At 35.9% G+C, this 14,985-nt stretch overlaps 2 protein-coding genes across 2 annotated transcripts in view; one reads left to right on the plus strand and one right to left on the minus strand.

The window, feature by feature from the left end:
- SRPK2 (SRSF protein kinase 2) overlaps positions 1-4,249 on the plus strand; it is a 281,169-nt gene extending 276,920 nt beyond the window's left edge. The window contains 1 exon segment of the mRNA XM_036759032.1: positions 1,020-4,249. Coding sequence (XP_036614927.1) covers positions 1,020-1,204 — 185 coding nt within the window. The 3' untranslated portion in view covers positions 1,205-4,249.
- A 1,216-nt stretch (positions 4,250-5,465) lies between these two features.
- KMT2E (lysine methyltransferase 2E (inactive)) overlaps positions 5,466-14,985 on the minus strand; it is a 67,338-nt gene continuing 57,818 nt past the window's right edge. The window contains 15 exon segments of the mRNA XM_036759031.1: positions 5,466-6,628; positions 6,630-6,804; positions 6,807-7,212; positions 7,214-7,296; positions 7,299-7,499; positions 7,502-7,668; positions 7,670-7,713; positions 8,932-9,029; positions 9,208-9,333; positions 9,433-9,521; positions 11,634-11,935; positions 12,759-13,325; positions 13,447-13,503; positions 14,053-14,306; positions 14,788-14,932. Coding sequence (XP_036614926.1) covers positions 6,220-6,628; positions 6,630-6,804; positions 6,807-7,212; positions 7,214-7,296; positions 7,299-7,499; positions 7,502-7,668; positions 7,670-7,713; positions 8,932-9,029; positions 9,208-9,333; positions 9,433-9,521; positions 11,634-11,935; positions 12,759-13,325; positions 13,447-13,503; positions 14,053-14,306; positions 14,788-14,932 — 3,123 coding nt within the window. The 3' untranslated portion in view covers positions 5,466-6,219.

Here is a 14,985-nt window from a genome sequence, read left to right on the forward strand (position 1 = left end):
TTAAAAATTTCTCCAAGAGATGGAAGTAAATACATCAGTGGCCTAGGAACTCACCTGATTTAAACCCTATTGAAAAACTGTGGTCTGTAATCAGCCCTAAACTTGAAAAGATACTTATTAAAGGTATGCTTCATAGCCAATATGATAAAAGTATAATTTCATGATGAACTAAAGTGTGCCAAAATATTGTAAAATGCAGTGCCAAATTATGTAAAACAAGTGATTGCAACAAAAGAACATATTGCATATTAAAAGCTTAAGATACAGAAAGTTCTAAGATTTGTTCTCTTGATACATTATTTTACTTTGCCCCAGTTAATTTGCATACCACTATAGTAGGCACTTAAGTCACTTAAGTGTTCGTTGAGTGAATGCTTTATGGGGTCTCAAAAAAAGTTTGCTACACCATAATGTCTGACAGAATTGTCATTAGTTTGACTCCTATTGTGTCTAGTGAATTTAACCAAATCTGTACACATCTGTGTGTCTTAATTATGGGCATTTTTGTTATATTAATTGCACAGATTAGTATTTGCTTTGGTTTAATCTGGTTACTTAAGAAGAATACCATAGTAAGATACTGTTGCATTTTTATTACATTTCAAAAATACAACATTACACTGTGAGGTAGTTTGTTCATTTCATAGGAAAGACATCTCAGAGAATTTTGGAAAGTGAGTATACCTCACTTTATAGAATGTGCTTCTGGAAAAGATACATAGAAATATTTTAAGTGCATTAAAGGTACCTAGCTTTTTCAAAGAATTCTGCAATGAGATAACCTGTTAAAACTGGACTAATGAATCCACCTGTTGTGTAATCCGAGATTTGCACTTTGGGTTTGGTGTGAGACTGTTAGATGTGGTAATGATTCATCAGCTAACTGATTTGTTTTAGAGAGCTTGTTATTCTAAATATTGATGAATAGGGTACACTGGAAAGGTGGCTTACTGGTCCGAAAAGAGAGAACGCAAATCATGTCAGCTTTTCTAACATATCATTCTTTTGTGTGCCTCTAGGAGAACTACGGCATATTACGAAGCTGAAGCCCTGGAGCCTCTTTGATGTGCTTGTGGAGAAATATGGTTGGCCTCATGAAGATGCTGCACAGTTTACAGATTTCCTGATCCCGATGTTAGAAATGGTTCCAGAAAAAAGAGCTTCAGCTGGAGAATGCCTTAGGCATCCTTGGTTGAATTCTTAGCAGAATCTCCAAATATAACATTCTGAGCTAGCAAATATTTTCCAGTACATCGGACCTAAATGGTGACTCTCAAATTCTTTAACAGGATTACAAGTGAGCTGGCTTCATCCTCAGACCTTTATTTTGCTTTGAGGTACTGTTGTTTGACATTTTGCTTTTTTGTGCACTGTGGTCCTGGGGAAGGGTAGTCTTTTGTCTTCAGCTAAGTAGTTTATTGACCCACTCTCTTCTGGAAACACTTAATACCTTGTCTCTAAACATTGTTTCTTGTGTTGTGTGGCATTCAAATGTCATTTTCTTGAACGAAAAATACTTTCCCCTTCTTTGTGTTTCGGCAGGTTTTGTAACTATTTATGAAGAACTCTTTTAGCTGAGTATTCTATAATTTACACGCTTAAAAAATTATCAAGTTGGAATCAAGAAAGACATGGCAAGGAAATGTAATTTTATCTGCTGGCAAAGGGATATCATTCTTGTATTATAGTATATGTAAATGTAACCTGTAAATGTTTCTTTCCATTAAATTTGGGATGGGACTCCAATTTCAGAGTAAAGCTACCAAGTTTTGAGTGATTTGTAGCCTCTAAGTTGCATGTAGCAGACATCAGCTGCTTTGAAGTTATATGAACTTCTGATTCCATAGCAATTCTGTTTACATTGGATTTTAAACAAAGCAGCTCTAATTTACAAGATTTCTTTCCCCATATGGCACTTTAACAGAAGGCAAGACTTATTTCTCATTCTAAAACATGGATTACACACTTGCACTCCCATTGGATATTTTGCATCTTTTTTTAAAAAGTGCTTTTAAGGAAAAAAATTTCCCTTATAATGTGATAACATGCTACCAAGTGGTATTTATTTCTGCCAACAAGCACTAAGTTGAACTATATGCAGGTTAAATTGAGCAAAGGAAACATTTCTACGTGTGCAGTGAAAATTATGTTTGAGAAAGGGTATTTTATGTCTAAAAAGCAAGGGGTATAGTGTACAATTTGCAATGCAACGGACAGAGAAAGCTCCCCAAATCTCAGAGGTCAGAGATCACGTTCATTCTTCATGTAGCTTTACATGTTTCTAACAACAAATTGCACTAGTTTTTTGTGTTTCCATGAACTCAAGTACAAAGAAAATAATTTCCCCTTTGCAGGTTGCATTTGGTTTATGCGTGTAGAATCCTGGACACAACCATAGTAGGCAATACAGATTTTAGAATGTTAATATACAGAGGTATTTTGCCTCTTTTAGAAGTCAGTGGGATGAATGTAATTTTTTTCCAGTTTTACACATTAATTATGGTGCCACTTTTTCTTGACTTTGTCCATTTATTCACATGCCTTTGCAATAACTAGATTGTGAAAAGATACCCAAGTGTTGTAACAATAACCTATTGTTTGAGGTGCTTGCAGTTGTCTAATTAATTAAAGTGTTTTGTTTTTTTTTTCAGACATTGTGCTGGTCATTGGACTATGTTTGACATAACTATATACTAACATTTTCTAGTTATTTACTGTTACGTAATTTTAGCATTATAATACAAAACTCAATGAATTGAATGTTAAAGTGTTGGAACCCTAGTTGCATAACTTAGGCAGTGTGGTTAAAGAACCAGAAATCAGTTATTTTTAAGGGTAGACATAGGAATGTGAAAATTGAGTTGCATTCTAAAAGGAATAGGGTTCCAGAAGCCAAAAGTGAGTAGTCTTCCAAATGCTAGGGCTTAATCAATGATGCTTCTTGCTCATCATCTCATAGAACTTTCTTTTAATAGAAAAAAGGGGGCGGGGCTAAAATTGCATTAAGAGAGATACAGATGAGATCTAAGAATTTTGAAAAGCTAAGATTTTGAAATATTTGGAATGGAATTGATTTAGGTTCAAGATGTTGGGCATTAGATGATACTGAGATCACTGCCAGCCTTAAAATAGAAACATAAAGGAAAGTAACTACACGAGTTGTTTAGGCTTTCAGAACTAGAAAGAATAGAAATGATCTAGTCTTAATGGCCTAATTTTTTATTTTCTTGCTCATAGTTAATGAGCTCAGACTACAACCCCAATCTCTTGACTTGCCCAGGTTTCATAAATTAGTGGAAATATCCTAGAATATAATTTGTTGTAGGACAGTACATCGAACTCTTGATCATTGACATGTACAGTGGAAAGCATGTTTGACTTGGAATCAGAACCTGGCTTCAAATGGCTCTGATACAGACTATTTATATGTGACACTGGGTAAATCACAACTTCTCATGGCCTTTTTCTTCAACTCTGAAATGGAGCATTGAATTAGATGACCTCTAATGATCTCTTATAGCTCTAAACCACAGGTGTAGCTTAACTACTCACTGACCTCAATTTGATCTCCCATTCCCTTTTCTTCTCTCCATATGAAGCTGAATGATAATATATAGCACGTAAAGAAACTTCCCACTTGCAGGGATTTGAAATATTTTCTAACTCTAGAACTTTCTTTTGTGGCTGTTGGACTTTCCAAACATACACAAGATGATATGTGGTCAGTATTAGCAGGATCTTAGAAAGTGGAAGAGATCTTAGAAGCCATCTAGTCTAATTCCCTCATTTCACAGTTGAGGAAACTAGATCTGAGAGAAGTTGCCCAACATCACAGTGGTGATATGGGACAACTGAGATTTTAATCTGGACTTGCCTCCAGAACCAGCACTCTTTCCCCTTATACTGTTGCCTTTTGGGTCTGTACTTTTTTTTTTTTCCATTTGCTGATATGGGGCAACAGTGGGGATTTTAGTCTTGCTCTGTATAACTCAGTACATTAACATCCATTGTGCTCTTTTCTGAAATAGTAATATACTAGAGGATTTTGTACATTAAAAAAATTGACTATGCCCTCAATTTACTTTTTTGACTGTAGGCTCTCAAGCTGTTTTTTTTCTTTGGAAAAAAATGTATAATTTTGGTAGTATCTAGTTTCGGTAAAGATTAAAGATCTAATTTTGGGGTGGAGAGTATTGTGGTGTAACTGCATTTGCCTGTTTTATTAGAATAAAAGATAACAGAATCAAGACTTTTTGCTTATGAAACATTACAAGCTAAAGTGTACGTATATGTATATATATACACACACATATACATATATACATGTATGTGTATGTATATCTGTGTCTATAATTGCATTAAGCCAGTGATTTATGTTCCATATCTGAGAATTACTGGTTGACATGAGGCCTTTTCCCAAGACAAGGTTTTTGTGTAGTGGCCATGATCTAGAACTTTACTGCAGGATATACAGAGGCTGAAATTTCACTCACATCCTGTCTCTAGATCACAAAACTGGTCTAAGCCTCAAGAGGTTAGATGGTTGCAACCCACCATTATAGACTACACTACTACAGAAGGAATTTTTAAAACGGAAGTATTACCATAACTATAGTTCTAGTCAGTGACTATCTGTTCATATTAAAACATGGCATAAAGTGACTTAAAAATAATATTGCCAAATCTAACACATATATTTTTAGATGTTTGCTTACCTTTATTTTGAAAAGGTTCTTCTCCAATGACAAACTAAGGTAAAAAATTATATAAAAGGTCATTTAGGGAGATGGAAAAAAAAACTGCCATTACACCAAATGGTAGAATAACAATGGCTATATGACATATCCAAATGCTGTCACCTTTTATCTCTTCCACAGAAATATATGGCCACTTATAAAATTTTCACTTCAGAAGTACCAGTTATTTTTCATATATTTCAGTGACCAAGGAATTGAGAATTGATAACAGAAGATATCAGTTATACTCCTCAAATCATTCCATTTTTAAATAACTTTATCTTTACAACAGTTGAATCTGTTTCTAAATCATTTTGAGAAAATTTTGACAAACTGTCTCCTAGCCCAGTAGTCACTTTTCTATCCTACGTTGCAATAGTAATACATCTACTTTTAGACTAGAATATAACAGCTATATACTAAGTGTGCAAGTAAACCTTAATGGGGTTTCAGACTAACCTATAACTTAAACTGTCTGGTATGAACTTGCCATCTGTAACTGTGCCAACGTATGACTTATGTGAAATGCATAAATGGTATGATCTAGTTTTATATGCTTGTAAGATGCTTCACTGAGTAAACCTACATGAGTATTTCAAGTAGTTTCTCTGGCTCTTACTACTGCATAAACAGTAGGGAAACAAAACAAAAACGTTTTCTATCCTTGTCTGCTGGCTAAAATATGAGGTAGTGCTCACTTATTTTAAAGGTTGTACAGGACAATTTGGGTAAAACTGACATAATTGTGATTTATTAACATGAATTAAAATGCCCAACCAGTGCTGCAATGTGACAGTATATTAAAAAAATTTAAATGTCATATACTGTACTACTTTCACAAAGATCACACATTTTTGCAAAAAGAGACTTGTCATATATACAATACTATATCAAATGAGAAGCTGTAAGCAATTTTACACGCAAAAGAAACAGTATTTACAGAACTTGTCAGAAGACATTAGAAACAATCTATACATTAAATTACATTTTTCTGCAAATAACCGATGAAACAAAAGAGCCAAGTCCACACCAAACTATAAAAATCTGTATTGCATTTTCTACCTAGATGCACACACAGAACTGCTGACAGAATGGGGTGGGGTGGGGGTGGGGCGGGGGGAAACCTGTTAGTGCCATCACTTAGCTGTGTACTTATTACATACGTATAAAAAGTAATATAGAAAACATTCACTAAATGAATTTAACTGCAACAATAAATTTAAGATTATGCAGCATCAAATCTACTGCCAGAAAAAACAGCTGGAATGTTCACTTACAAAATAAAGATACCTAATACTGGTTCAACAGCACGTTTTTTCAGGAATTTTAAAAGCAAAAAATGGAAAAAATACAATGAAAGAGCACTGGTGTTTGCTTTTATACAAAGTTTCATGTACAAGCTTTAAAAAGTACCGTGAATAGGTACATATGAAATATACAGTTTATCTTACAGAACATTTTAAAAATGTTTTAGGAGTCCTTGTTAATGCCACCCTGAACCATGGTAATTGTTCTGAAACGTTGGTGGCACCTGTGCTCTGTGAATTGGAATCTGTCCAGGCACTGGAGATGCCTGCTGAGGTCCTTGAACCCCATGTGGCAGGGTTACAGAGCCAGGATGTGGACAGAACCCTGAAGCTGTAGGTGTTGGAATACTGTTTGGTCCTTGTGGCTGGAGATGAGGACCTTGGACTGGCAATGGACAGTGTGGTCCTGTTCCAGTAGGCTGGTGTTGGGGTCCAGGTCCCAGGGGTGTATGATGTGTAGCTTGTGAGGGATATGATGGTACAGCTGGATGAGCACTCGAAGGAAAAAGTGGAGGTCCTTGATGAGGGGGGTGGTGTAAGGCTTGAGCAGATGATGCATGATGCCCAGAAGCCAAAACATTGGGAAGGCGGAGGTGGGGGTGGGGGTGGAGCTGTATTCACTACATGCTGGTGTTGTGCTTGCAGACCTTGGTGTCCTGGGGTGGGATGGGGGGGATGGTGATGAGGTGGTGGGGCTGGTGGGGGAGGGGGAGGTGGCAAATGGTGCCCAGCAGTTTGAGAATGAATATGTGAACCAGGGCTACTGCATGAACAGGCCCTACTACATGTGCTACAGAGTGCTGCTGATGGGAACTTGGCTGTTGTACAAGATGTGGTCCTGGAGCAGGTGGTGGTGGTGGAGGGGGTGGAGCTGCTGAAGCTGGATGGTGAATGGTAGAGTTCTGAGATGGCAAAAAATGCCCTGAAGTTACATGGTGTCCTGGAACTGGCTGTTGACTTGTGGTACCAGGAAGTGCTTGATTTGGTCCAGATGTAAACACAGTTTGCTGGGAAAGGCTACCCTTTAACTGATTATAACTCTGAAAGTTTGCAGAGGGCTGCTGGTTTTGATAATAAGAGGATGAAGATGGAGGAGGAGGCGGGGGAGGAGGTGGTGCAGTGTTGTTTAAATTTTGTGGTTAAAACTGACTGTAAGATGCTGAAGATTGGTCCTGAAGGTGTCTGCGTAAATAACGTTCCAGTAGCTGGCTGTGGGATATTGGACTGAAGGCTCTGTGCTGCTGGATAAAATTTCTGTGAGAGTCTCTCTGAGGTGTTCCAACTTGAGGTGACTGAGAATGGTGGGCCCTGTAGGGAGATCCTAACTGCTGCGCATGAGGCTTTGGTGAAAGATAACCATGCTGTACAGGTGTAAGAGGAGTAGATGACTTGGGCGGATTTTCTACATGAGGTGATGGGGGACAATGCAACTTCAAAGGTGCAGAAGGAAGCTTTGTGACAGTTGCTCAGCTGAACTTCGCACATGGACCTGGGCAGAATGAGTCTTTGAAAGTGCTTGGACATTTGACAGCTGTTTCTGCTGTAGCTCTGCCTTTTGAGGATTGGCATTTTCAGTGTCGGGCGTATTAACTGCTGTCTCCCACTGAGAATCTGGTTTGTGGGTGTCTTCCAAGTGACTGGACAGGAACCGTAGGACTTGGTGAACAAGGCTACATGAAAAAGAATAAGTCAGTACAGCATTTATAAACTGATTATATATGTAAAATAGAGAAGGGGCCTTAGTGAAATGTGAAAATTACACACACTTGTGCTATGGTTGTGTTTTGGGAAACAGATAAACTTGTCATGACTACTTAAAATTATAGATGTTTCAGGAGTTTCAAATTTAGATTTCAAAAATTTCTCTAAACCCTCCCCATTAAACAGGTACATAGAAAAAAAAGGTATGCTATATGGTCAATTTTGTTGATATCCTTAATCATATCTTAACTAGGAATTCTTTGAATAATAAAATTTAAGCTAAATACAATTGAGTGATATTTTTTCAGATTCAATATTATGCCACGTTTTCCAAATTTTCCAGCTGGTAACTATTCTAATGCATGTACACCTTAAGGCAAACTGGCATACTTTAATTAGAACTCCCATCCCAAGAACTTTCTTATGAAAGATAGTGGTGTTGCAGAGGATAAGTTAGAAAACTATGTCCCTGAAAACATCTGAATTAATTTTTTTAAAACTAGAAACAGTTTATGGGTTAACTAATTATTATTAAATGTCCCATGAGTACTTAAGTAAATTACTTAATGAAATCTATTCTACCTGGTTTCTTGTCCTAAGTGGGAAAATGACAGTGTTTCATCACTGAAAATCACTGTCTGAGGCCACAATTTTTCCCCCAATTTATTAAATTTCCTTGTTGAACTTACTGTCACATCTATCTTTAAACTATAAAAATAAATCTTTAAATTATAAAATACTTCATTTGAAGTAAATCTCTATTTTTAGAGTTTCTGCACTCATTCTAGTTACTTGCAAAAATCCTCTCTTAATGATGGAATAGAGTGGAGATCACGGCATCTTGATTTCTGACATTAACAATCATGTCAAATTACTTCTGGAGACAAACTAAAGTGTTAGCATTCCATTCTGAACTAGGACTTTATTATAAAGACTTGACTGATACTTACAACAAATAAAATTAATTCATAAAAAGCCCCCAACCTATCCCTTCTTATCCTCAAACGGCTTTTAAAGAAAATAAAGACTATTTGGTGAATAAGGTGTAAGTGAAACAAACTAGGTAAAGGGTAGCAAGTCAGTGTTAACAAATTGATATTATGGTACAGCTCAAATCTAGACAACTGTATACCAATCAACTTCAATTTTTTTCTGAACTGCTACATTCCAAGGTGCTGTGTTATTACCTTGCTCACTTTTGAAGGACTTTTACAAGTCTTTTGAGAAGTGTCTGGGGATGGACATTCATTTGTGGTTGTGGGTTCTGGATTTTCAGGATCAGGGTCTGTAAAATAAAAAAACCATAGTAAAATGTAAAATCACATGATAAACAGTGCTTTTGCAAACACTACAATGGAATTTACATTCAACTATTCAGACCAACTTTTATAAAGATTTTCTTCTTAGTGATTAAAAGCTGTTTAAAACTACAACTGTGATTGATAGGTCATCCGCTTACTGACCTTCTATAAGTTCACTGAAAGAAGGGACTGGGACCTTAACTTGCAACTGGGGAATGTGATTTGAATGAGATGAAGGTGAAGACTGAACATGATTCGGTGAGCATGGGATACAAGGTGATTCTCCCCCTACAGATGAAGCAAATCCAAATAGAATATTAGAATTTCTACAGACATATACATTGGTTAGTTGAATTCACTTCCAGGTAGGAGAACAAAGCAACTTACCACTATCTTTGTCTTTCCTATGATCACTGAGAAGTAAGGCTCTCTGATAGCTCCTCTCTCTTACTTGTTCCACTGAAGTTGAAGCAGTCCTTTAAAGAATGAAAGAGTTTTTGTTTCACTTTTTACACAATACTGTGCTTTAGCTAATCTGTTGTGTATCTACCCCTCAGACAAATATTTTGGGAAAAAAAATATGCTTTATGGTACTTGCTCGTAGAAATTTTGTATTGCCACTATCTAGTTGTTATCTTTGCTGCCCTAATGATGGGAAACTAACCAAATTATTTGGGAGACATTTTTAAATCAACGAGAGGAGTAAAACCAGGAATAAACTTGGTTGAGTTCAATTTTGCCATCATGAATAGCTTAACGGTTTAATGATTAAAAATCATGACAGGTATATTCCTTTTACAAACTACTAAATTAGTCAACTCTTCAAAAAGGCTGTTCTAGAATCAATTATATCAGAATGAAACCTAGGCAATCTTTAATTTTAATCCAGGCACCTAGATTCACAGAATATTTCTACGCTAATTAAAGCATTTCTTACATAACATGATTATACTTAAGTGAAAAAAAACCTTTAAGAAATTTATCCATATTTAGGAAGTCAACAAAATAATGAGGCTATACAATTAAAACCTACTTGTCTTTATAGTCACTTTACACATAAACCCCCACCTCTCTTAAAAAAAAAAAACACTGGTAGGAGCCAGCACAATTGGCTCCAAATGACTTGTCCTCATTTCCCTATCCGGACTCTACTATCCCACAATAATTATGTTGTTAGGAGCATAAAATACAAAACACAAACATTCCTTGAAGACTCCCTCCTTTTAATCCTGGTTCTACATTTCATAAGCAGATTCTATAGCAGCTCCAGCCCCAACCAATCTAGTCAGAAGTAAAAAGCCCAAGATGTGATGCCTTCAAATTAGTTTCCTGAGGTGGCACCTATATTTCAATCACACTGCTGCTATTTTGAAGCTTCCCTTTTGGCACTGCTGTCAGGGTCAACTTGAGTCATATTCTCTATCCCTTCCCTTTACCCCCTTCTCACCCAAGTGACATTGTCCTACAATTCCAACTGACTTTTGGCTGTTTATATAGAAATCAAATCGAAGATTTATCATCACTGAGAATACTCAAAGGAAGAGGACAATGGCTCTGAAGGTAGGTCTCCAAATGGAATGCCAGCAACACCCCCATGATAATATATTAATAGAATATAAAGTTCGTATTTTTTTTAGGTTGCATTATTTGGCAGTCATATCATGCTGGATTTTTTAAGTGGAAAACTAATTATAAAAAATAAGTTTAATTGTATTTTTTTCTGATTAAGACTGTGGTAATGTCTACTAAAGTTTACTTAGAGAACTGAAAACAGAAGACAAGCATTAAAAGACAGAATTTGATTTTCATCCCTTAAAGAGGGAGAATTCACTCTTCATTAATTATGGAAGATGTGGCATTACATAACAAAATTAGATACAAAATCTGCTAATATATTTCTTTAGGCAATTCCTTGATCAGTAGATCCCTGCTGCATATTTGTAAGCTGGTAGCCCAAGAAAGATAAGGAAATAGTGTGAAAAGCATTTTGGCAGAATTATAATGAACACTAGTTTTCTTTATCTTTTTCCCCAAAACAGCCAGAGCTTGATTTGTTCAGTGTAGGCTGGGAGTCGATGGAGTTTTATGCCTTCAACTCCATATAGTACAGAAAGACCTAGTCTAAATGAAAGTGTCTCTAAAATTCATAGAAAATAATATTTAAAACATGATCCACAATAATCAGAACCAGAAAACTGACAGCAAAATAAATTAATGGCATTTGCATAAAGATGGAGTGGACTAGAACGCTAAGGGTCCAATGCATATATATGTTCTCTTAATTAAAATCATCTATTAAATTTCCAGAATTAGGTGGTTTGAAACTCAGATTAACAAAGACCTTTTAAAAAATATCTAAAAGGCAACATATTTTGGACATTACTGTGTTGGGCACAACCACATTTCTCCACTTTATTAGAAAAAGAAACACAATTAAGCAGGCTTTCCAATTCAAAATACTCATCGTTATCTAATTGCCATTTCTCTGAAAATTAAATTAGTATTACTAACTTGTTTCATATAGTAGTTTTTTAGTACTTTAGCACTTTTCAAATTCTAAAATCTTAGGCATGAATCAGTCCACTTACCACTGAACTTCTGGTTCATTTTTTTCACCAGAAGTAGTTTCTTTTACTAGACAGTTATTGCTGATCTCTTCTGAAGTAGCATTATAAACAGCAGTTGGCAATGGTAAAGATAGACTAGAATTGTGGTCTACTTGCTCCCCATTTTCACCACTGTTGCTACACCCATCACTCGTATTGCTGCTGCTGCTCATGTTTCCACCCACAGTAGGATGAGATGACACAGTAACTACAGAAAAGTTGTCAGCTTTGGAGCCACTTTTCCTAGCTTCCCGCTGTCTCTTTCGGTATTCTAATAAGGACACCTAAGATGACAACAGAGAAAAACAAATCATTTTTGCTTTGTTTGTCAAAGTCAATGTATTATTAAGTCTAAGAGCCTCTATATTCACATTAGAAAAATTGTATGACTTCTGCAAAATCACCTTCATGTACTTTTTTAGCGTTTGCTATAAAATCTATATAGTTGCAGTTCATTTATAATTTGCAGTACAAGTGCTTTAAGTTCCTCTTCTTTAATTTCCAAGTAGGAAGACCACCTCTGGAATTTAACTCAAGCAGGATATTGGCCAGTCAAACAACACGATCGAATTAAGGCCAACACCTTCAATTGTTTATGAACAGATTTAAGAGCTGCACACAACTTTGTGAATAGGGGATATCTGCCCATTTTCCAGATAAGGAAATTCAAGGTCACAACACATATTGTACAACAGAGACTAGAACCTAGGGGGAATGATGATGTCTAATTCAATGCTCATTCCTGCTACAACACACTGCCGCTTTCATATGAAATTATTCGGATATCAGGAGAAAGGATACTGTTCTGAAAATCAAGAAATAGAGGTTCAAAATTCTTCAACTAGCTATTTGAGCCTAAGGCAAGTAATAAATTATCAAATTTTAGAAAGAATAAACTCTAAGGGCCCTTGTGATTTAGGCATTCTAATGTTATGATTATTAATACTTGTTTGGAGTTTATTCTTTTTATTTACTTAGATGAAATGAATTGAATTCCCAGTAAGCTTCCAAGATAAAAAGATATAACCCTCTCACAGCATATAAAGGCTTCTTAAAGTACACACAGGCTCAGGAGATGGAGGTAGAGATAAGAGAAAAAGCTTTCACCTTTTTCTTTTGTGGTGGATTCTGGGGCGTACAACTCCCCTCAATCGCACTGTCGTTAACTGTCCTTCCAAACCCTGGGGGGAGCCCATCTTCTGAAGAACAGAACACAGAGGTCTCCATGAACACGCCTCTGGAGTCTTCTTGCACTAGGCACTTTGGCTCACTTACTCGGAAGCCACCTCCAACCTCCAGCTGATGGGAAGGTGTTAAGTCCCTTAAATTGGAATTCACTGAGGAAAAGTTCACACCTGTCCTTTCAGGACTTTTAACCCAAGAAGAGTAAACTGTGCTTCTTCCACAGGGAGCAGGTTCTAGCTGGCTATTAGAGTCAGTCCTATCTTGTGAGGGGGTTTCCATGGTTTTAGGAATGGCAGTATGCTCCACTACATCAACTCCGCTCTGTAGGTCTGATACAGACTCCTTGTCTCCAGTGCACTGCCTGTTTACATCAGTTCTATTTCTTGGGCTGGAATAGCCAATGGTCTTTATTTCTTGCAGGCCCATTTCTGTCAAATTCGAGTTTCTAAAAGGACCCACTGTCAACATAGTTGGTGTTCTCTCATAGCCCTAGTTGAAGGAGAAAAAAAATTATATCAACATCCACAGCCCATGGCTTAATTTTTTAGTTTTAGAATTTATGAATCTAAAGTACACACCACTAAGTGCTTCTTATTTTAAAAATATTTACCTCTTGGTTATAAACTCGTCTTTTAATTTCTGGTGAACTTTCTGGGGAGGAAATATTCTATGAAAAAAAAAAAAAAGATGATTAGTAATGAAGTCAAATCTAAATCCAACAGTAACAGCAGTTCTAATATTGTATAAGGATACAAATGCAAAGCTTTCTGTTTTAACATTTCCAGGGATACAGATAAAGACAATTATTAGCATTGAATCAATTGTTTACACTGCTAATAATTCCATCACCTAAAACAGAATCAAAAGTTACTATGTATAGAAATTAATAAAAATATGATTAAAATGAACATTCACAAATTGCAATTCCAGTATGCTACAAATATTAAAAAAGATATAAACAGTTTTATAACATAATCTAAAAAGCTTCCTAAACTATATACAGACTCAAAAAATGTACATAGCTAACTATTTTCTTTTGTAGTATAAAACTCCCATTGATTAAACTGTTTTAAAAACTATGCTCATTTTTACTTAAATATTTTAGAAAGGTACACTTACGTTTTAGAGGATATTTGGGGATCAACTTTCCCAAACACTGTGTAGCAAGCAAAGCCATACGAAGCAAAACATCAAAACTTTTTTTGTGTTCTCTCACCTCAAAGTGCATAGCATTTCCTTGTATACAAGGAGTTACTGGAGTAACTGGTGAATATATGGGTTTATAGCCATTCCTGCAAGTTTCATCTTCTGATTTTGTCCTAGGAGGAGTAGCAAATAATGATGGGTCGCTAGCAGTGATATCCACATGAGTTGGCGTAGCATATGGAGAAGGAGTAGGTGTGGAGGTTTCGGAGTAAGCAGAATCCAACAGCTGATATAGCCTTCGTTTTTTTAGTGGAGTAGTTAAATCTGTGCATAAAAAAAAAAAAATTTCTAGAAAAGAAAACAATTGGCTTTAAGCTAAAAATACATTATTCTGTAATAGTGATACACTACTCAAATATTCTTTAAAATTGTTATGAGAGCTAAATTTTGATATCTCAAAGGTACAGTTTTCCGAGCAATTAAAAACTATTAATATGAAACAATTTTCTTCAGAGTATAGATGTTGTTGCTAATGAAACTGAAGTTGAACACAGATGTAAACTATACAAGTTATGCCTAAATGATACTATTTTAAATGAGTTGCCCAGTGGGTCTGCTGATAGTTCAAAAGTCAAAACAACAGTTAGTTACTTTCCAACTTTAATCTGAGTCTTAGCAAATTGTTCAAAACAGAAATACTTGTGCAAAAGGTAGAAATTTTTTGAAAATTAGAATTATGCTTACTTCAGTGAGACGTACAATGCTTGATTTATGCCAGACTAATAACAAAAACAAGTATCTTTACCTGGAAGTGAACAGCTATCATTGAGTAACAGTGGACTTTTATTTTCACCATTGACAGCAGGGCTTCTAGATCTTTCTTGGCATAATGAACTAAATTTATCTATAACTGCTGAATTTTCTTCTTCTAATGCTTGCTTCAACCATCGCTAAAATAACAAAAGCCACGGTTAATGTAGTCTGTATGGTGGCGCAAACTGAA

Source organism: Trichosurus vulpecula, chromosome 5 (assembly GCF_011100635.1).
Source record: "Trichosurus vulpecula isolate mTriVul1 chromosome 5, mTriVul1.pri, whole genome shotgun sequence".
NCBI classification, from domain to species: domain Eukaryota; kingdom Metazoa; phylum Chordata; class Mammalia; order Diprotodontia; family Phalangeridae; genus Trichosurus; species Trichosurus vulpecula.